This window comes from Nematolebias whitei, chromosome 6 (assembly GCF_014905685.2).
Source record: "Nematolebias whitei isolate Nwh7 chromosome 6, NemWhi1, whole genome shotgun sequence".
NCBI classification, from domain to species: Eukaryota; Metazoa; Chordata; class Actinopteri; order Cyprinodontiformes; family Rivulidae; genus Nematolebias; species Nematolebias whitei.
Window position 1 is genome coordinate 18,915,523 of NC_056503.1, and position 23,047 is coordinate 18,938,569.

At 39.7% G+C, this 23,047-nt stretch overlaps 1 protein-coding gene across 3 annotated transcripts in view; it reads left to right on the top strand.

The window, feature by feature from the left end:
• The first annotated feature begins 2,030 nt into the window (after nt 1-2,030).
• Nucleotides 2,031-23,047, top strand: part of mpzl3 (myelin protein zero-like 3) — a 53,593-nt gene continuing 32,576 nt past the window's right edge. For all 3 annotated transcript variants that reach the window (XM_037677432.1, XM_037677430.1, XM_037677431.1), the window contains exons 1-3: nt 2,031-2,261; nt 7,241-7,407; nt 19,518-19,731. In XM_037677432.1, coding sequence (XP_037533360.1) covers nt 2,126-2,261; nt 7,241-7,407; nt 19,518-19,731 — 517 coding nt within the window. In that variant the 5' untranslated portion in view covers nt 2,031-2,125. The remainder of the gene's footprint in view (nt 2,262-7,240; nt 7,408-19,517; nt 19,732-23,047) is intronic.

Below are 23,047 nucleotides of genomic sequence, written 5' to 3' on the forward strand. Positions count from 1 at the left end.
GGAAGTCTGCAACTCATTTATTTTTTAAAGTTATTATGCTCACAACATGGACAAACTGAGGGTATAATCCCCCCCTTCTCTCTGCAGTGGGGGACAAAAATGCTCCTAAATCACACAGGCGGAAAAAATGTATTTGACACCTTTTCACATAATCATATGATTTTCTGCACATCAAGTTCATGTGTTTTGCTTTAAATCCACGTGTACAAAGGGTTTCACAAACAGCATGTTATTTTGTCATGTAAAAGACATACTTTGTTAAAATCAGGGCTCTCTTGTAAACGAGTCCTCGCAGCTCATTGAGACTAACCTGTAGAAATAAAGGTTGAATATACACTGTAAATTTGACATGCCAAATTCTTGTGGATTCTTTGCAAGCGTAGTAAAATATTTTTATTTCCTATCCAAAACCCAAATCAGTGTTAAAGGCACATTCTGGCCATTTTGATGTGGCATTTGGTGTAAACTTTAAGTAAAAAAAAAATCATATATTCTTGTAAATAACTTTTGAACAGTCGATGGTCGAAGTTGGAAAAATACATTTTTTAATTTTATATATTTTTTTCCAAACTGTAAAGATTTAAACAAAAAGGCTTTTTTAGACCACTATAAAATTTTATTTTATTTGTTAAAGCGGCATGATACTCAGTTGGTAGAGCTGTCGTCTCACAGAGAGAAGGTCGCTGGATCGAGTCCCAGCTGGGGGCCTTTCTGGGTGCAGTTTGCATGTTCTCTCCGTGCATGCGTGGGTTTTCTCCGGGTGCTCCGGTTTCCTCCCACAGACCAAAAACATGCATGTTAGGCTAATTGGTAACTCTAAATTGTCCCTAGGTGTGAATGAGAGAGTGAATGGTTGTCTCATTTGTCTCTATGTGTCCCTGTGATGGACTGGAGACATGTCCAGGGTGTCCCCCACCTCTCACACAGTGACTGCTGGATATGGGCACCAGTGACCCCCGTGGCCTGAAAAGGAAGAATTGGGTAAAGATACTGGATAGATGGATGGATTCCATTATAATGACTGCAAACAATAATCAACATTATTCATGTTCACACCTGTTATAATCAAATAATCAAATTAAACAAACTTCATTAATAATTTTGTTTTTCTTTCTTAAAAGCATAGAAGATAAGAGCAAACATTAGTCAGACTGTAGCTGACTGAGTCCAAGGAGAGTGAATTCAAGGATTCAAGGTTCTTTATTGTCATTCACATCACATGTGGTACATGAGGTGGAACGAAATTGTGTACACACGATCCCAGTTACATTCAACAATAGCAAAAATATAAAATGTAAAAAGAAATAATAAATAAGGATCTAAGATCTAAGATAAGATATACGAACGTCCAACAGTACGCTAAGAGATCTAAGATATACACTAGTAACTAACAGTGTGAAAGGAATATGTGAAAACATCAGACATTATTCAAACCAGAAGTATCTCTAAAGAAAACAGTTCATGGTGAATCTTGTAGATGACCCAAGGGTCAGAGGTCAGAACGCATCTTCACGCTTTAAGTGCTACAACTTCCTGCTGCTGCCAATATTGCATGTGCAAACACCCTGCGCACTCTAAATAACTCTGTATTGCTACATACTTTATTGAGGTCAAAATACTAATATTTTTTACTGAATTTGGAGATTGAGAGTTGTTTTAAGATTGTTGAAATTAACTATCCTGGCTCCATTCTGTCAGACTTAAACTATAGTTCTCAAAAGTGTGGTTGATTAAAGAACCATGTACAACAGGTAAGATATTGTTTGTTTATAACTTGTGCTCTTGGCCAGAAGATCCCTTTAAAACATGATTTTTTTAAAAGAGGTTTCCTTTTATTATTAGAAACTACTGGTTTAAATTTAAACTTTTAATTGAATCCCATTTTTGCCTAATCGTCTCTAACGTCAGTGCTTTTAATAAATTTAGCTCTTTGTTCTGAAATAAACAGGCGAACCCAAAGCAGCTGCAGCTTTTCTTCAGAGAAACATTTGTCTTAAATGAGATCAGCTGCGGCTCCACTTCCTGCTCCACCTGTTGGACAGGTAGCCGGAGCGCGTGCGGGCGGGCTCAGAGAAGCTGACTCACGGCTAAATTAAACTATGGACGGGATTTTACCGAAGCTTTGATGCAATTTGAGCTTTTTGTAATCGTTTCCATCGTCACCACAGTGTGCCAGTCTTCATATCCCAGAATGTGTCGAGCGGTCCCGGGACCGTCGGCTCTGAACGTGGTGCTGCTGCTGGGCTTCAGCTGCCTTCACGGTGAGTAAACTGTCCCGTCATGTCAGCTGGAGGAAGGAAGGTGCACATCTGCTTCTGGTAGTCTCAGTAACCATGTGTGTGTTTAATAATAATAATAATAATAATAATAATCCGAGTTGGGTCGTGTCGAGACTTTTCGTCGCTACGATCAAAGGCTCCATTTTCAGTCACCTGTGAGACGTTCAGGTGCGCCCCGGGCCTGTTCACAAAAAATCGTTTAAACGAGCACCATTTGTTTAGGTCGACTTAAAGTACTTTAACATAGATAAATTTGGATAAAACACTACTGTATTTAGTAATGCACAGTATTTACGAGATGTAGGCAGCCTTCTATTGTTATTTACATATTACATATCCAGCAGGCCTGCTGTGGGAGCTGCTGTGAAAACAGGAAGACGAGCCTGAGGCCAGCTCTTCTTTTTGTCAGGTTCCATGATAAACACTGACTGCAGAGCAGCTGACCGTGCATATAGAGGATATATTGCTAATCTTTATTATTGTTGTTTATCACAGGCTTAGTAAGGACATCAAGTATGAAAACTGAAATGTAAAACAAAGTATGCTTTCTTTACTACTTAAAAGGAAAGGTACTTTTTATTTAATTGCACTGATCTGACTGTTATTAATGCCAAGTCATGATAAGATCATGTACAATTTATTGAACTATTGCTTGTGTGTCTGTTTGCAAAACCTCATGAGCCGCTGCTCAGATTTATTGCAGAAAGTGGTCAATGGAAATGCATCAACGGGTGATTTATTTTTTAAGTCAGCCTAATTCAAAATGGCCACCACATCTAAATGACACAACCAACACAAAAATGTTAACAACTCTGTCAGTTGTTCAGATTTTGAGCTCAAATTCAATGTGTTTGTGTAGCTGAGGATGGGTCACAGCGAGCAGGACATCTTGCAATCACAAGTTTTACCATAATAAAGTAAAGTTTCTTTCAGCTGCTCCTTCGTCAGGGGTTGCCACAGCGAGCAAACTCGCATGTTTGAACATTTGTTTCACGCCTGATGCCCTTCCTGACGCAACCTGGGCTTGAACCTGCAACCTCAGGATTACACGACCGCAGCACTGACCACCCAGCTACCTCAGCTCTACTAAAGATGTTGATGATCTTTCTTGAAAATTTTGTAAGAAAGGTGGCGGGCGATATGCAATCCTTCAAGGAATGGCAGGCTCCTAATTGTAAATGAAATTAATCAACAAGTACGTCTAAAATATTTGGTATTAAATAAAAAAAATGAACAAAAATTGGCAACTGTTTTGGTTCTAGAGCTGATCACGCATGGCGCTCGTTATTTTTTAAAATGAAACCAGATTAATATTCTGCAGTTTTATAATCAAAGTGATGGTTTGTAGGAGTAGAACACAAAATGAGCTCCATCGGAGCCATTTATAACTGTGCTGTCCTCCTTAGGTAATCCTACCTGCATGATGAATGGTTGTATGGCACGTTATGCACCAAGTTATTTCATATTTACAGTGAAAAGTGTCTCGGATAAAAATCAAAACGGTGCAGCTGAGCGTTCGAACTAAAGGATGTGAACATGTTCCCCATCAGTGTTCGACAGCCTTGCCTGCCAGAACCTCATGAGGACCTTTAAGAGAATACTAAATGTTGTGAAACTTGCTGTCTGTGAGATGAGCTGCCAAGCTCTCCATCATACCTCTAATTACCACAGATTATCAGCATCTATGGAGCTTCCAGTTCAAGAGTTGTTCCCGTTTCAAGGCTGCTCTGCTCGAGTTTCACGTTCAGAAGGAGATAAATTTGCTCATCTTGTTCTCGTCTTTATAGATGACTCGCACACTGATCCTGAGAGATCTACTGCTTTTTGGGGGGATGAGATTTACGTCTGCTGGACTCTGATGAAACCAGACGTGTTCTTCTAAGATTGATAATATCGGAGTTATGCAGGTCTTATTTTTACTCCCTCTTAATCCTTTGAGAAATGTCAGTTTGAGGTTTTTAAAATGGTTAAATATAGTTTGCTTACCAAAATAACGGTGCATTAATTAATGTCTTAAGATGTTTACAGCCAAACTTGACAGTGAAGTTAGGCCCTGGTGGATAGTCCTACATTATACTTTAATGTTTGTAGTTTGTACACAAACATTGCAGTTGAATTCAGTTGGGTAGTTAAGACTTATAATTGGGCTAAAAACGTATTAAAATAATTCATGGTTTCTAATTTTCTAAACACTTTGACTCAGGCCATCTAATCATGCATTTTGTAAACTAAAATAGTGATTACAGTAGTTCTGTAAAACGACCAAGAAAACTAAAAGCCAAGGTGGGGAAAAAACTGAAATGAAACAAAGTAAATAAAATAAAATCTCCAACTTGTAACAACAGTTTTAGTGGTGCAGTCTACATTTCTGTAGTGGGTGTACCACGGCAAAGTTAGTTTTACGTTGGACACCGTTGAAGCCATGTCCAAAGTAAAACTAACTTCACCGCGGTGGGTCCATATACTGTATTAGAAACCAATGTACACCAGCTAGTACAATATAATCAATTTATTTTGATTTTTAAGCATATTGAACAGTTCCAAATTTCTCTGATGCTTATATTTGAATAAATGAACATCAAACTTTGTACAACGGTTGTCTTTGTATTAAAACATGTTGTAGAATTTATAAAACGGTATCAAAGCAAAACCTGTTCAAGTATTACGTAGTAAGTACTGAAGTATTAATTGTACAATAATTCGATGGATAAGCAAATGTAATAAACAAGCTCTGCATACACATAGATTGTTACGGAAGCATTAAACTGCCGTTTAACGTATCAATGACACGTGCCTAATGATATGTTCTGTATCAATGGGCACTTTTAAGTGGGTATACTGAAATTCTTAAACTTTTCTAGTGGGTATACTCCATATACCCATGTATCGTGTAGACTACACCACTGGTTTTAGGTTAATGGCTAACTTATGTTTTGACCTTTGTTGCTTCCAGTAGAAGCAAAATAATCTTGCCTGGATGATTCACTTTAAGCCAAATAAACTTAAGAGTCATCCTGGTAAATACTTGGACAAATGAATAATTTCTACAATGAGGGAAAAACTTAAAGTCTCACTTGGTTTTTGTTTCATGTGCCCAGTTTTTAGAGATTTATTTTAAACTAACCCTCAGGTCTGGGTAGGTTTATATTTAAAACTGTGCTTTTCGACCAGGCTCGGCCATAATTCTGCATAAAAGCCTAAGGGATAGGGCTGACTGCAGCTAAAGGCCTTTTGATGGACAGATATGACGCGTCTGTCGGCTGCAACAGTGGAGGCTGCATAGAAACTTGTATTATGGTGTCACTCAGGGCTCTGCTGCTCTGACACGCTGCATGACTCCACTGTATTTAAAAAAAAAAAAAAAACACACATGTGAAGACACTATCAGGCTTTCTGTTTACTTCTGTGTCTGAAGTGAGTGGGTATAAAACGTCACTCACCTCTGGAAATGTTTAACCCACTTCACTCCTTTTGTAATTTATAAAACCTGCCATCTTCTACAAGCCCTGATAAAAATGATGGAATTCCTGCTCTTTCTTGCAGGATCTACTTTAAGTTAACTTTGTATAAGAAAATGCATCACAGACAGGCCACAAAATCATTTTCCAAAATTTCAACGATCTGGCATTAAGAAAAAAAAAAATGTCTGTCTAAAAAAACGAAACAAAAAAAAAATCTGTAAGCTCAAACATTCACGTGGCTAAATCACAAAACAGGTTAAATCGTGTCATCTGGACAAGTTCGTTTCCGAGTCTTTAAGGTACTGACTTGCATTTGGTGTGTGGCTGCATCTAGGCGTAAATAGGCTTGTCACGATGACAAATTTTGCTGGGCGATTAATTGTCTCAAATTATTGCAATAAACAATAATATTGTTTAAAATTTAACAATAATTAGTAATTATTGTTAAATTTAGGAAGAAATGGTTAATTGTGTGTAGTCCCTTATTTTGACCACTGGATGGCAGTATAAGACTGTTTAAACTGAAGGATGGATAGTGAGGGAGCGAGCAGCGTGTCTCTTAAGAAAAATGGGAGGAAGGCCCCTTGACATGACATGGGCTGTTTCTCTTGTTCCTGTTTTTCTGTTCTTAAATGACGGATGCTCGGTGTGGTTTGAGCTCTTTAGCATAGCATTTTTCACACAAAGCTTTTAATAAAAAAAATCAGTAAACAAGTTCTCAGCTTCTTTTTGCAAAGAAAAAAAAAACTGTTCAGACAAAGGCACGGGTTTCAACCGTGAATTTTGGAGCTTCGACAAGACGTTTTTTTTTCCCCTGAGGTCGTCCTGTTAGCTTATCTAGTAGCTTAGCTTCTCAGCTTAGCTGCTTTTATCGGTCCAAAAACGTGATTTTGGACGTTTAAAACAGATTTTAAAGAGAAAGGGAGGTGTCAGTGAAGAGCACCGGAGTTGAGCTTTTTATCATCCAGTGTCTTCAGTAGAAAGAGAGAGATGAAGAAACGATGAAGCCGATAAATGAAAATGAGGTTGATCATTTTCATTTATCATGTGATTAATTGATTTATTGTTTATTGCGACAGGTCTAAGTGTAAGAAAGATCAGATTGGACACGGACAACTATGTGGGTGTCCAGTCCACCACGTCCACCACCTTCACCCCAATGGACCATGAACCAGTCTGTTGTGGTGAAGAGGGAGCTGAGTTGTAAGGCAAAGGTTTCTGTTTAATTCCATTCAGTTTATTAGCGATCTCTTTTTTTTTTATGCCTAGATGCAGCTACACACCAAAATGCAAGTCAGTACCTTAAAGACCCTTAAAGAAACTTGTCCAGATGACACGATTTAAACTTCTTTGTAGTCAGTCTCAATAGTTAGGTTTCAGGTAAAACTAAAAATAAGAGTGCTCACGCCTTGGTGAGCTGTTTCACACATTCATTTCAACATTTCTGTCACTCCTCCTTTTATCTTTTCCAACTCTTTCATTCTTATTTTTTGTCTCCAGCTCCTTCTCCAGTCTCTTCCATCAAAGTGAGCACTCCAGCAGAGATCCATGCATCGAAAGGGGAAACCGTCAGGTTGTCATGCACGTTCACCTCCACAAGTAGGCCGACCAGTAAGATGGCTGTGGACTGGTCCTACAGACCCCAGACCGGAGGATCACCGCACACAGTGAGCTCAGCTTTATTCTAAATGACTGGAAAACACTGATTTAAATGCTGTTCCATGTGCACAGTTTCTGTATGGAATAATTCATTACTATAGTTTCAGTGTTGTACAAATATTTATTTTATGGTTGTGCCGTCATGTCCACTCTGCCACAACTTGGGCAGAATGCTTTTTTCCTTTTTTTTTTAACCTTTATACAGGTAGTGCCATTGAGTCCTGAGGACTATTTTTTTAAGATATATCTGAGCAGATGGTGGGGGTTAAGTGCCTTGCTCAAGGGTCCAGAGAGGGATGAATGAGAGTGGAGGCAGGTGTGGTTGTTTCACATTTTCCACCCACATTTTGATGATGTCAGTCCGGGAAGTTGAACCGGCAACCTTCTGATCACAGGCCCACCTTTTCGAACCTCTGCGCCACCACTCCATCGTTTTTGTGTCCCCTGTTACAGAGCAAAGAAAGGGAACTGGAAATACTGAATACTTCGTTCCATTCGTCCGTGCATCTTGTGAGCCCGTTAACTTAAACAATAAGCGAGGTACCAACTTTCATTTAGCTGTGCAGCTACATCTAGGTGGATGTGGTCTGTCAAACATTGGGTTGCTACGTCAAAATCCAAGATGGCCACCACCGCAGTAAATGTATGTAGACCACTTCTCTCAACTATGCTTTGTAGTTTTTTTTTATTTATCAGTTAAGTATAGTTTCCTTAAATGATTTGGCCACCCCCGGTTCAACCAATGCTCCTGGTGGTGGATAACATTGCCGCCCCCCCCCCCCCCCCCACACACACACACACACCACTCTCCAGGATCAGTCACTCTGCGCTGCTTTGGACAAGCAAATAATAATATAAATAAATAAAAAAAACTCCCTCTGTTCTTCTCCACAGTGTAACTTCTGCCCACTTGAATATCTTGAACCAAAAACATTAAGGTTTACTTGCATTCCCTGTTTCACTCATCTGAAAACTACAGACATTCACCATTTAAAGCCCTCATCGATGAGGTTTACCTCTTGTTTTCTTTTCTTCATAAAACATATACGAGTAGTTCCTGGATTTTGACAAGAAATAATACACAAACTGAAAAGTGCTGTACTGGCTGAGTACTGCTGTACAGTGACATGTCAGATTAGACACTCATGATGACAAAGGAGAAAGAAAACGCTTAACAGTAAAATGAAGTAAGTATTGATAGAAGACATAACCCAATGAATCTGCCAACTGATTTTAATCTGCCTGTTTTGAAAAATCTGCATCATTGTGCTGAAGTAATCAATTACCAAATGGGAATAAAGAAGCAGCAGCTGATACAACTAGCTCAGTGTAGACCACAACAGAGTTTTTAAGAAAGAAAGCTCTTTATACTATAAAGTTCTTATAAGTGTTGTTTAATATACATTTTAAGTATTTTTTCTTAGGTTAAAACTACACCTTGATTAAAAAAATCTGTTGTACATCTGTCATCATGTCTTGATGATTTTTTATTTTATTTTTGTCTACCTGAACACATCCTGTGTTTGTCATACCTTTTTCTTCTCGGCTTTTCCCTCTTCAGGAGTCTCAACAGTGAGTCCTCCTCCTCCATCTCTGTCCTCTGCATCCTCTGTCCTCACTCCAACTACCTCTTTGTCTTTTTACTGGTAGCTGCATTTCCAACATCCTTCTACCAATAAACCCACTGTCCCTCCTCTGGACATGTCCAAACCCACTGTCCCTCCTCTGGACATGTCCAAACCCACTGTCCCTCCTCTGGACATGTCCAAACCCACTGTCCCTCCTTTGGACATGTCCAAACCCACTGCCCCTCCTCTGGACATGTCCAAACCGTCTCAGTCTGGTCTCTCTAACTTTATCTACCAGTTCTTCAACCTGTGCTGTACCTCTGATCTCATTCCTAATCTTCTCCATCCTTGTCACTCCTAAGGAGAACCTGAACATCTTAATTTCTGCCACTTCCAGTTCTTTCTCCTGTCTTTTTGTCCATGTCTCTGTCTCCAGACCATGCAACATAGCTGGTCTCACCACTGTCTTGTAAACTTTTTCCTTTGGACTTTGCTGACACCCTTTTGTCGCAAATCACTTCTGAAACGTTTCTCCATCCGCTCCATCCTGCCTGTTTGTAATGCCTCTGAATCATATTTATTTCAGTTTCTGTATTAATTAGATTCTGATAAAGTTTGCCCTTTTCATTTCCCCTCCTGTGTACGTTTAAAGCTTCCCCAGGAAACGCGGACCAGGCAGCTACCTTAAACCCACTTCCTCTGCGATGCTCTTGTGGTCTTGTTTGAAATGCGTTCAGACGTATGCACTCCAACCCATAACTGCATTCAGTCCTTTTAACCCCGCACACTTTGGGCTGAAACTCACTCCGTAGTCCACTAAGAATGCACCACGTAATTTAAGCAGCTCCTTTGTTCGTGAAGACAGCCATCATGTGGTTCTTTGTAATTGCATTTTGGACTGTGGGATTCTATAGTGTGGTAACTGCAACTCTATATGCTCTCATTTCCTATAGGAGCACTCAGAGTTGAGTGGAGGCTAATGTTTTGTGGCTTTGCTGCTTGGGTTTGTCATTAGAACCTTGGGCTGCTCTCAAGGAACAAGTGTTTGGATTCTAGGTAGGATGTGATTACAGTTTTCTTTTACTTGCTCTAATAGATTTTTATGTATCTCCAAGAGAGGTACCTATTGAAATGACCCACACATGGAACCAAATGATTTTATTTTTATTTCTAGACCTTCGAATCCCTTCCATCCAATTCCATTAGTGTTTCTGGCTGGTTTATTGGCCTGTGCTAACCTGGCCGTATATCACACTATGAAATGGTACAAATAAGCATGTGAAAGCTTTAATTAGAAAGTGTTATTTTGCTGCCAAAGCTTTAGTGACAAGCTGCAGTGCTTCGATGGCTTGCATAATTACACCAGTCCTGATGAGAATAAATTGTATAGATTGGGAACGAGAGGCTGACTGTTCAATCAAATATGTGGGAAATCATGTTAACTGGAGAGTTTAAGTTTTGCTAAGCCACTAGTAGATTTAGTTTTAAATCTTAATTTGTTGTTCCCCATTGCATAGCAGTAAGGGGGAATTAGAAATACCCCCCCCCCCTTCCATCGGTCTATCTGTGGGTACATGTTGTGAGCACAAGTCAAAAAACAAGTAAGGTACCGCCTTCTATTTTAGTGTGGCTGCAATTAGGTGTATGTATTATGAAATTCTTTATCAAAAGGGCTCGTGAACGGTCGGCACAGATATTCAGACCAGAGGGAAAAAATAAAACACAGAGGCTGTTACTGCTAGGATAAATAAGTGTCCTTTATTAACCTGCCACAGAAAACAGCCAAGCAAAAAAACATGTACACTCGTACACTCTTAACACACAAATTGATATGAAATAACTTCTCACCGTGACACTGGCCGGGAAGTCGTTTTCGACCCAGGTAAAGAAGAATCACATCAAAATGGCGCATGGCACCAGCGCGTGCTGATCCACACCAAGACTTCCGACTCTCTGTGTTTGAAACATTTCTTATATACCTTTCCCTGATCGCGTGAGAGCAGATCAAAGCAAGTTTTGATGGTTGCCAGGAGGGCAGATTTAATTAAATCTGTTTTTCCTTCATCAAAGCAGTCTGTGCAACAGAGCGATGGTTTCATAAAAAACATGTCCTTCAAAACCTGGGTCACTGTAACCTGAAGATTGGGCCCGATCTTCTGGCTAGAGCATCCCCAGAGAACTTTAATTACTCCAAAACACATCTGCAGCACAGGAATGACTGAATAAGCAGATAAGCTGCATCAAAAGTGAGTATAAGTGTGTTTAAATAAGTGTAATATAGGTATAGATTGACATAAAAGCATTAAAATAATCATTTCTATATCAGTGTAAAACATTCATCCATTACCTTTAATCGCTGCTGCTTTTTCTGGGTTGTGGCGGTCATTGGTGCTCATGTCCAACTATCACTGTGTGAGAGGCAGGGGACACCCTGGACTGGTCTCCAGTCCATCACAGGTACACATAGAGACAAATGAGACAACATTCATTCTCTCACTCACATCTAGAGACAATTTAGAGTTACCAATCAGACTAACATGCATGTTTTTAGTCTGTGGGAGGAAACTGGAGTACCAGTAGGAAACCCATGCTTGCACGGAGAGAACATGCAAACTCCACTCAGAAATGCCCCTGGACCAGGATTTGAACCAGGGCGACCTTCCAGTATCACACACACACACACCCTGGCCACACAAATCATTTGAGGAAACTTTGTGCTCTGTTTTTTATATAATTTAAAACTATAGTTTCTTGAAATAATTTGGGTGTCCGAAGAATATGGGGGGCCATGGCCACCATTGTCCACCCCCTTGCTCCATCATTGCACCAGTTTGTAGATAAAATTGCTCTTTCCACTCACCAGGATCTGTCACTCTGCACACTTGCAGCAAAAACATTAAGGTGTTTTCATTCCCTGTTCAATTCCAGTCCAGAAAAAACACTTAAAAACTACAAACATTCATGATTTAAATCCCTCAGTGAAGGGGGACATCGGTGTACTGCTTGTTTTGACAGTAGCCTCGGTTGTAAACAGTTTCCTTGTCTTGGTCGTGCCACAGCCCTTGTCATGACTTTAAATTTGGTTGTTTCCAGACCAAGCAGGCTCGGCTCTTATGCAAGTTTCATTCTGCAAAGCTTTAAACGGTCATAAATAACAGTACACAGGAATAATCAGCTTTATGTGTACCATGCTTGCAATCAGGCTCAAGAGGAAAAACTCTATTATAGACACAGCTTTAAAACGTTAACATTTATCAGTGTTTGTGATTACTCAGGCTGCTCAGTGATTGCTTTTACTTTTATGCTGCTGTCATTGCAAAGCCATGCTCAGTTATCTACACTGAAGCGGTTTATTGTTTTACAAGTTTATGGAGGCAAACACACAACAGATATGTTTTATGATATTGATTCAATAAATAATGTCCTAGGAAAACTCAGACCTAACGTTCAGTCTTGGTTATCCACACCAAGGGATTCTCCTGGTGTTTTCATTCACTTTTCAATTCAATTCAGTTTATTTATATAACGCCAAGTCACAACAGATGTCGTCTCAGGGCACTGAACAGAAACATTCATATATGAAAATAATAATTTAACACTATTTATCTGAGGAGCAGACCGCTTTGAATTTAACTCCATCACAGAACTCTCATCTTGAGCAAGCATGAAGGCGACAGTAGAAAGGAAAAACTCTCATGAGGAAGAAACGTTTAGCAGAACCAGACTTCAAACTGCCATCTGCTTCAACCAGCTGGGTTTGAGAGGAACAGATACACAATGGCAGGTCAAGAATCACATGTTGATAGAAATATCAAATGAAAATATTGAATTTTAACAGTTCATTTAAGGAAATGAGGTCAACTTGTCCTCCAGTATGAGCCTATAGCAGCATAAGAAGCATAGGATTTATCAAAAAGGAAAGTCTTAATCCCAGTCTTTAAACTGGACAATGTGTCAGCCTCATGGACAGAAACTGGAAGTTGGTTCCACAAGAGAGGAGCCTGATAACTGAAAGATCTTCCTCCCATTCTGCTTTTGGAAACTCTAGGAACTGTGAAATGCTCTGTTAGGAAAATATGGAACAAGATCTGTAATATAAGATGGAACTAGGTTGTTGAGAGCTTTGTAGGTTAGAATTAAGATTTTGAATTCAATTCTGTACTTGACAGGGAGCCAATGGAGAGAGATGATCTCTCCCACTAACTCGTATTAAGACTCTGGCAGCTGCATTTTGGATCAACTGAAAACTTTAAAAGAAGTATTTGGACACACAGAAACTATTGCAATAGTCCAGTCTAGATGTGACAAATGCATGAACCAGTTTTTCTGCATAATTTTAATGTTTCTAATTTTAGTGATATTACTCAAGGCGGTTCTAGTAAAGTTTTTCATGTTGGGGATAAAAGACATGTCCTGATCAAAAATAACACCAAGATTTTTAACATTAGAGCTGGAGGCCAGATTAATGACATCCAAGGAGGGAGAAAGACTGAAAAAAATTATTCCTAAGATGCTCAGGTCCAAAAACTAAAACCTCAGTCTTTTCTGTTCAAAAGCAGAAAATTTAGGCTTGTCCAGGTTATGTCTTTAAGATATGCTTGTAGTCTAAGTAACTGGTTGGATTCTTTGGGTTTCATGGACAAATCTACAGTAACTGTGTATTATCAGCATAACAATGAACATGTATCCCATGCTGCTTTAACTTTACCTAATGGAAGCATAAACAAAGTAAAGAGTATTGGTCCAAGTACTGAACCCTGAGGAACTCTGACAAACTTTGGTGTATGATGATGGATACTTGGCCAAGATTATTATTTGTCATTTATAAATTTATATTTAATTTTTTTATAGTAACCATATGTAATGGTAACAGTAACAATCATTTTATAAGTTCAGCTATTAAGAACAAGCGGAACGCTAATGTCCACCAACGCTGAGGGATTGGAATAGTAAATGTTTGTAGTTTTTTATGAAAGTGTTTTTCTATACTGGAATAGAACAAGGAATGAGAGTAAACCTTAATGTTTTAGTGTAAGATATTCAAGTGGTTAGGAGTTGAGCTGTGTAGAATTTTATTTATTTATTTTTTCTGATGCAGCGCTGAGTGATGGATTCTGGTGAGGGAGAGGAGGGAGCAATTTTATCCATGACCAGGTGCAATGGTGAAGCCAGGGGGTGGCCAAGATTCATTTTCACTCACCCCAATCATTTGAGGAAACTATACCTTTAAGAAATATAAAAACTGGAAAGCATAATTTCCTCGAATGATTGGGAGTGACCGGTTTAAACATTTTTATTGCGGTGGTCATCTTGGATTTTGACCTGGCAACCCAGTTTTCAATAGGGATCTTTCTTACTCTTAGATGCAGGCACAAACCAAAATGGAAGTTGGTACCTCATTTATTTTTCAAGTTATCATGCTTGCAACATGGACGGACTGATGGAGGGAGGGATGGTGTTTCTGCCAAAAACATACCGTGTTTCTACATGTATACGATGTTTTGTATTATGTATACATGTACGTACTTATGTATACACCATACAATGTATTTCTAAATTGCTTTACATTGTAGACGTTTTATTTCATTATAATTTTCTTTCATTTTCCCCAATTTATATGCTTTCTTTTATGATGGTCTATTATCATTTTTTGTTAAAACATGTCTGTCTCGTAAATGAGTCCTCGAGGCTCAATGAGACTAATCTGTATAAATAAAGGTTGAATGAATGACTTAAAAATTTATCATTTTGGTTCAAATTTCTGTTTTCTGAACAAGTTATTTAAAAGCACAAAGAGCAAAATGCAGTAAGAGCATGATTTATCTGCTTCATCTTCTTGTTTTCTAATGGTGAACTGAAATGTCTTGATAATGAGATGAGACTAAAAGCTTCCTCTTTGTTTCCTTTTTGTTCTCTGTTCTCGTCAGTAAGAGCAGCCATCCAGAAACGTCTTCTGCTTATGATAAAGCTGAGCTGATGGTTTCTGTTAATGGGGGAATGAAGGCATAAAGTAAAAAAAATATATATATACATGTACTTTTGCATTTCGGTTCAGTGTTGATGAAGCTTGTGTAAAAGATCAAGTGTTTTGCATTAAAATGTATTTGTGTACGTCTGGGCTGATATTTCTGTGCTGTGGTGCATTTTATGCCATCCATCAGTGAGACACCATTCATCTGGAACTTACTGGAATTAAATACAAGAAAAACTCTTCAGCTTCTAGTTTTTTTAATCACATTATTTCACAACTAATTTGTCATATAGCAGAAAACATGGGAGGGGACCCACCAGGGATAAAGCCATTAAAATAATATAAATTCAGACATGAAACTCTTAGAAATGGTGCAAATGAAATGGAGAAAAACATCTTTGTAAGTTTTACAAACTTTCTTTAGCTGCGTGAAGACTGTTCTGCACCATCACTGTGATTACCTTTTAATTGAAATTATAAAATAAATTGGTTATGTCTGTCCTAGCAGCTCAACAAACGTTGAACCCTGTGAGGAAAATCAATACTTGTTTATTGAAAGTTTTTGATCTTCCAGCTAAGATGAAAACGCTTCAGTGGAAACACTGCACTTAAAAATAAAAAGGCAGGGATGGACATTAATGGGCTTTTGCTAATAGATATTTTGATAATTGCTGTAAGATCTAGGGATCCTCTGATCTGTTTTTTTTTTTCTGTCGATCACCAATGCAGATTACCTATAGGCTATACAATCACAGATACCGACCATATGGACTGGCTGCATTTTTTTTTATTTTTTTTTTTCGTTATGAGTGCTACTTGCTATGTGATCTGGAAGATAGGAAGCATAAAATCACCTTAATTTGGACATTAACTTGTTTTTTATTTACTTTTTCCAAGACAAAAAAACATGAAAAACTTGCAGACACAATGCAGCAACTATTCGGTCAGAAGGACAACTGAAAAAATGTTCCTGCTGTCAGTGACAGAATCTTTAAACATTAAGGCTCTCAACAGGATCAGTAGTGCAGAGAGAAATCATATACCACCAAGCCTCTGCAGGTTGCAAAGGTCATCGGTTTTTGTGATCGGCACTGAAAGGCATTGATCGCTATCGGCTGATCATAGTTTTTTAACAGAAATCAGCCAATCAAGATCGGTGGCTGATCGATTGGAACGTCTCTAATAATATCCAAAGAAAGAAAAGTATAGCTTTTAAAAAACCTTTTAAATTTTATTTAAAAAAAAAAACTAAAGATAAAATTACCCAAATTTAAAAATACAAAATTTATGACTTATTTTTTATATTTGTTTAAAAAAAAAAACCCTCCCATTTTAATATTTTTAAAATTTACCAAATATTTATTTTATGGCAATTTTTGGAAAACAAAAAAACAGTATGCCAATATGTCAACGTTTATTGACAGCATCAAAATAAATACATAAATAACAGCAGACAAATAAATGTGTGGCAGAGTTTTCCCCAAAAGACGATACACGGGTTAATGCACATTCTCTTCACATTGGATTATGTCCCTGCAGTGCTCCTCACGACCTATTGGAACATGACTGGATCACTGCCCCCCCCCCCCCCCCCAAAAAAAAAAAAACAACCTTCAGATTAAGGCCCATATAGTATTATCAGTGGAGTGCTAAGAGCATAACTCTTATTACTAGCCGGATGGCACTCACCTGATGATAAATGTACTGTACTTATATAACACCTTTCTATCTAATCAAGATACTCAAAGCGCATTGCACTACAATCTGTGCCTCATTCACCCATTCATACAACACTACTACATCTGTACAAAGCTAATTGAACAAATCATTCTAAAGAGAATAATCAGTGCTTTATCACATTCACACACCGATGGGACACACATTGGAGTCAATGAGGGGTTCAGTGTCTTCCCCTGGGACGCTTCGTCATGTGACTGCTGGTTGCTTCAAACCCCCAACTATTGCAACTCGCCTGATAGGTTTTTCTTGCTTTTTCCTGCATCCCTGAGATGTTGTCCTGTGTCTTCATGTTGACTGCTCTTTTGTAGCACAACTGCTACGCAATAGACTGTATCATGCTGGTGTGATGCTACTGCCATAGATCAGGTCGGCACTAAGCTGGTTTCCATGACTTGTACCTCAGTCATGGCTGTCGTCTGGATATGAGGCCATCGTCACCCCATGTGCATGGCCCCCACATTATGACCACGCTGCCATCATACTCCACCTGAGATCTTAATGGACTGTCAACACAACCTATGGAAACTTTGTGTATGTTCAAAACCATTCTAAACCTTTCACATGTAATGCAGAGCCTACTGGGGTCATGATGTTGGCCTGAAGACCTCACCAAAACCCTGCAAGGACAACCCACATGCTGGTTAATTTTTTTGTGTCATTCAGTGTGAGGCAGCCATTGACTCTGATTTAATGACTGAGACATGGGAAGTGTCCCTGCTGTCCAACAAGCAGCACACCCTCCTACTGTAACGTCCACTTTCTGCAGATACAAGTTTACGAAGCTAAGTCAAGTCAAGTCAAGTCAGATTTATTTATAGAGCACATTTAAAACAGAAACTGTTACCAAAGTGCTTAACAAAAATATCACATCATCAGATAAAAAGTAGCAAGATATATTTACAGCACATGGAATAAAAATATAAAACCAAAAACAATTAGAAACAATGAAATACTAAATCAGATCACGTTGTGTCAAAAGTCAAGGAAATAATAACAAAAAGCATAAACTCAGTCAGAAACAATGAAATACTAAATCAGATCTGATGACCTTGTGTTAAATAGGATTAATAACAAAATCATAAACAGAATCAGCATCAATGAAAAACCAGATCTAAAGCTGATCACCCTGTGTTAAATGTCAATGAGTATAGATGTGTTTTTAGGAGAGATTTAAAGGCAGAGACTGAGGTGGCCTGTCGAATGTTGATGGGCAGATTGTTCCAGAGTTTAGGGCCCACGACTGAGAACGCTCGATCTCCTCTGAGCTTCAGCCTGGTTTTTGGTACGGCCAAAAGCAGCTGGTCTGATGATCTCAAAGCCCGAGAAGGAGTATAAGGATGAAGAAGGTCGGAGAGGTATGATGGTGCAAGGCCGTTAATGCACTTGAATGTCAGCAGGAGAATTTTAAAATCAACTCTGACACGTACAGGAAGCCAGTGAAGAGAGGACAGAACCGGAGTAATGTGCTCAAACCTGTGAGTTCCTGTTAAAAGCCGAGCTGCAGCATTTTGTACGAGCTGGAGACGTGAGAGTGAAGCCTGACTAACCCCAACATAAAGTGAGTTACAGTAGTCCAGCCGGGAAGTAATAAATGCATGGACTAGTTTTTCAAGGTCGAATCTGGACAGAACGGACTTTAGCTTTGCCATCTGCCTTGGCTGAAAGAAGCTCTTTTGTAGAACAGAGTTGATCTGTTTATTAAACTTAAAGTCCGAGTCTAACACTACCCCGAGATTGGTAACTGACTGCTTTAGATGAGGCTGAAGGGAGTGCAGGTTTACAGGATCAGTGACAGTGGCAGAGCTTGGGTTAAACACAATGACCTCAGTCTTCTGATCATTAAAGCTCAAGAAGTTTGCAGCCATCCAAGTCTTGATGTCATCAAGACATTTTAGCAAAGGGAGGATGGAGCAAGAACTGTTTGGTTTTAAAGGTAGATAGATCTGAGAGTCATCGGCGTAACAGTGAAACGAAATACCATGTTTCCTCAGGATTGACCCCAAGGGGAGCAGATACAATGAGAACAGAAGGGGTCCAAGAATGGAGCCTTGTGGGACCCCACAGGAAAGAGGGACAGAAGCAGATAAATGATTGCCAAAGTTAACACAAAAACTCCTGTCACCCAGATAAGAACGGAACCATTCTAGCGCCACCCCTGTAATCCCTAACAGAACATTCTGACTAGTCAGGAAATTCATCTAACAGTTCAGTAAAATCTTATCTTTTGTCCAAGTTTGTTGTTAATCGGCCAAAACGCATACAAAAATAATTTAAATTTTTGATATCCTGCAGTGTTCATTGTGTATATAAATATATCACATATTTTTATTCTCCCACCCACGTCCACACGATACACTCTGGATGTCATGTTTTGAAGAAGTCTGGGTCAGTGTCATGTGGGAGTGATGCAAGTTTTTATTTTTTCAGTAAATTAATATGCTAAATGTTCAGCTTAACAACTGCAGTTTTTCCTCTTAAACCGACTCAGTTTGACTGTAGTTTAAGTTTTAATCACATTTTCTGGACTGAACTCTTGCATTCTTTCACGGTAATCAACTGTCTTACCAAACGGAAAAAAAAACAAAAGTGCCCCCACCATCTGCTGCTGCACACAAATGATATCCTGAGGTGAATGGACTTATTTACTCTGAGTAAACAAACTCATTATTTGCACAGTTTCTGGTGTTTTTTCAGATACTTGGTAAAATTCTGCAATACATATTTATCGTGTCCTCTCTGCACTTCTTCGGTACGAGCCTACAGTCTTGCTCAAACTGATGTCCATTCAAGAAAAGTGGTTCTATATTAAAAGGGTGTTTCTGTCTTTCTTTCTCCCCAGTTTTTCCACTTCTCCTCCAGTGTTTTTCCTCCCCGTGACGGTCAGTTTGCTGGTCGTATCCAATGGCAGGGAACCCCGGCGCGCGGGGATGCTTCCATCGCTCTGATCAACGCCACGCTGAATGACAACGGGACCTTCACATGCTCTGTCAGAAACCCTCCTGATGTCCACGGGTCTCCAAACTCGCACACCGTGCTCACAGTCACCCCAAAACGTAAGATTCTTTACAATTATTTATTCAAAGTTTAAAAGTATTTCCCGTCTTTGGCACATTTGTGACTTGGCAGTCAAAAATAGATTCAGTGTATGAATTGGACATGATTAATTTAAAAACTACTCTGATTTGACTGAAGTGTGCACACAGAGGTCAGTGGGAGGCGTTTCAAATTTCACAGCAAGTCACATGCAGTCGTGATAAATGGAACTAACCACTCAGTGTCTGTTGTGATCATGATGTCAGAACTCTGTTTTTGTTACGTTCTCATCTGTATCACTCGGCTGAAGCTCACTGATAAATACATTACAACACATGTTCATCTGGAAGCTGCTGCAAAGCAACCAGGAAGTTGAAGGTCCCAGTCATCCAGGAGTTGGGCATGAATCTTCTCCTTTTTTTTTTTTTTTTTTTTTTTTTTGTGTACTGATCAGTAGACCCATTTTGTAGTGGGTTTGACATGCATGTCCAGGACTATTGTTTCCTTTGGACTGGGCTGTGCAACATGTTTCAAACTTGAACCTAGTTTTTTTTTTCTCAGGTCTAGTTCGAATCAAGGGCAGCGTGGTGGCACAACTGGTAGAGTGGTGCCTCTCAGCGAGCAGGTCACCCAGGTTCAAATCCCAGCCAGAGATTGTTCTGGGTGGAGTTTACATTTTCTCTCCGTGCATGCGTGGGTGTTCTCCAGATACTCCGGTTTCTTCCCACAGACCAAAAACATGCATGTTGGTCTGATTTGTAATTCTAAATTGTCTCTAGGTGTGAGTGAGTGATTGGTTGATTGTCTCGTTTGTGTCTGTGTCCCTGTGATGGACCGGAGACCTGTCCATGGTGTCCCCCACCTCTCTCGCAGTGATGGCTGGAAATGGGCACCAGTGACCCCACGACACAAAAAGGAAGAAGTGGGTAAAAGATGATGGATAGTTTGAATCATTTAAAATGGGGCTTTGTGGTAAGGCTTTAAAAAAGTTGTGTATTTGCTATAGTTCGTTTTTTTTGAATGACCTTATTTCAGACAAATACAGTTTAATTGTAACCAGATAAAGTAAATGGACTGTACTTGTAGAGCACCTTTCTATCTTATCAAGATACTCGAAGCTCTTTACACTACAATCTGTGTCCTCATTTACCCATTCACACAGCACTCTACTAAATTTGTACAAAGACTAATCAGAGCTTTATCACGTTCATACACTGATGGGACACACATCAGAGGCAATGAGGGGTTCAGTGTCTTGCCCAGGGACACTTCAGCATGTGATTGCTGGTGGAATCAAACCAGAAGTGTGACTGGAGTACGACTGCTCTAACCACTCAGCCACAACTGCCCATAAAGGAGTTAAAATCTTGTCCAAATGGATGCGAGCACTATTTAGTAAACGTCTATGTTGCCTTAAGGTTTTCGTTGCACAGGTATTCTTGCAGAATTATTGTGATGCTACTGTGGTTTTGTGCAAAAACAAATATTTTACATAAACTGAAAAGCTTCCACACATGGGGAGCAGTATGCACTGCGCGGGTTGTGGAGCCCAGAGCAGGGGAGAAGGGTGCACCTGTAGGCTACGAACTGTGCCCAAGTTCTGCACCGGTTGCCAGGAGACTGTGAAAATGTTTGGAGAAATCTAGTTCTTCCTGCTGCAGCTGAAATGCTGCATGCAGGAAGAAAAGAGTGGAAAAAAAGCAAAAGGCAAGGTATGCTTATAATACCCTTGGAGTTTGGAGATTTTATGCTTTTTCAGTGGCAGCACAACAACAGCTTCATTTATTTTAGACTGAGCAGAGCAAAGGTGACGGCCTGTTGGCTCTCTGGTGCAGGGCTGCATCAAGAATGATGAAACTTAAAACGCAGATCAAATCTGCACTGTGGATACACGCACACAAATTCTGCGTTGTTTGTTTAATTCCTTCTGATTGGACGTTCTGTCACAGAGCCGTCTTGTGCTCAAAGTAAAAAATAGTTTAAACTTTGTCAGGCAGCACTGCACACCCAGCAGCAGGCTGTGCTCTGCTCACTGCTCACCACAACGTTTCCATCCTGCAACACGACATCAAACACAAGTGATGTTCTTCCATGTCTTATAGGTGATTAATGCAACATTTATGAAAATGTAAACGTTTACAAAATAGCTTTCACATAAACCACAATGATTTTTTAAATTTAGGATTGAAGTTTTAAGATGACGGCAAGCGATCAACCTTTGTGTTGGTCCTGCTCAGCCAAGCTGTTAGCTCATCAGAATTAAACTAATTCTGTAAACTGAGGTCATTTACTGAGCTATGTACAACAGGCAAGATATTCATAAGCTTTCCACAAAACCCCACATTTATAAATCTGAGTCATCCCTTTTAAGGTGCACATGTTGGAACATTTGTTTAATCTTGCATGACGATGAAGTGAATGAAATAATATATTTCTCAAAATGGGAAACTTGTGTTCTCAAGAAGTATACAGTGAAGGTCCTGGGTTCGATCCGCGGTCATTGCACATCCTGTGGTGCCTCTGAGCAGGATACCCCATCCCCAGTTGCTCCCTGGGTGCCTCCAAAGGCCACCCACTACTCTGCCTGGTCGTGGATGCGTTAAATGCAGAGAGCCAATTTCGCCATTGTATGGGAACATACAATGATGACGATACATACACGTTGTTGTTGTCGTTGTCGTCGTGTTATTAGTCCCTCGATACTTCGTGGTTCGACTTTCACAGACACACTTTTGCTGGTTTTCAATGTAAGATTGTACACGACACACGACTTGCTGTTTGATGGAAGGTGACCAACCAGAGCATCGTGCTGAGGGGTGGACTGGCTATTGGGAGCACCAGGACATTTCCTAGTGGCCTGGCCCACTCTGTGATGGTTGAGGGGCCCCCTCATTTCTTTTTCCGAGGCTGTCTGTCACAGTTGAGCAGAGGTGCACAACCTGTTTTGTGTCTGTTCTGCTGTGACAGACAGCCTCAGAAAAAGAAATGAGGGGCGGGGTGGTGGTGGTGTCTGTCTTATTGGATTGTTTATTTAAAATCAAGCGTGACCCGAACCGACCCTTTAGTTCCCCTCGGCCATCACTGAGTGGGCTAGGCCACAAGGAAATGTCCCAGTGCTCCCGATGGCCAGTCTGCCCCAAGTGTTGATTGGCTCAGTAACTGTAGCCTCAGTCTGTCTGCTCTCTTTCACTGTGCTCTATTAGAGCATTTTGAGTTTAGAACATTAAGAACGTTACAAGAGTGTGAGAAGGGTTTCTAAAGCCTTTATATAGCCTTTATTTCCTGAGGCTTTTAAAAACTCCCAGCCTTGTTCATTACTCAAAACCGCAATCATGG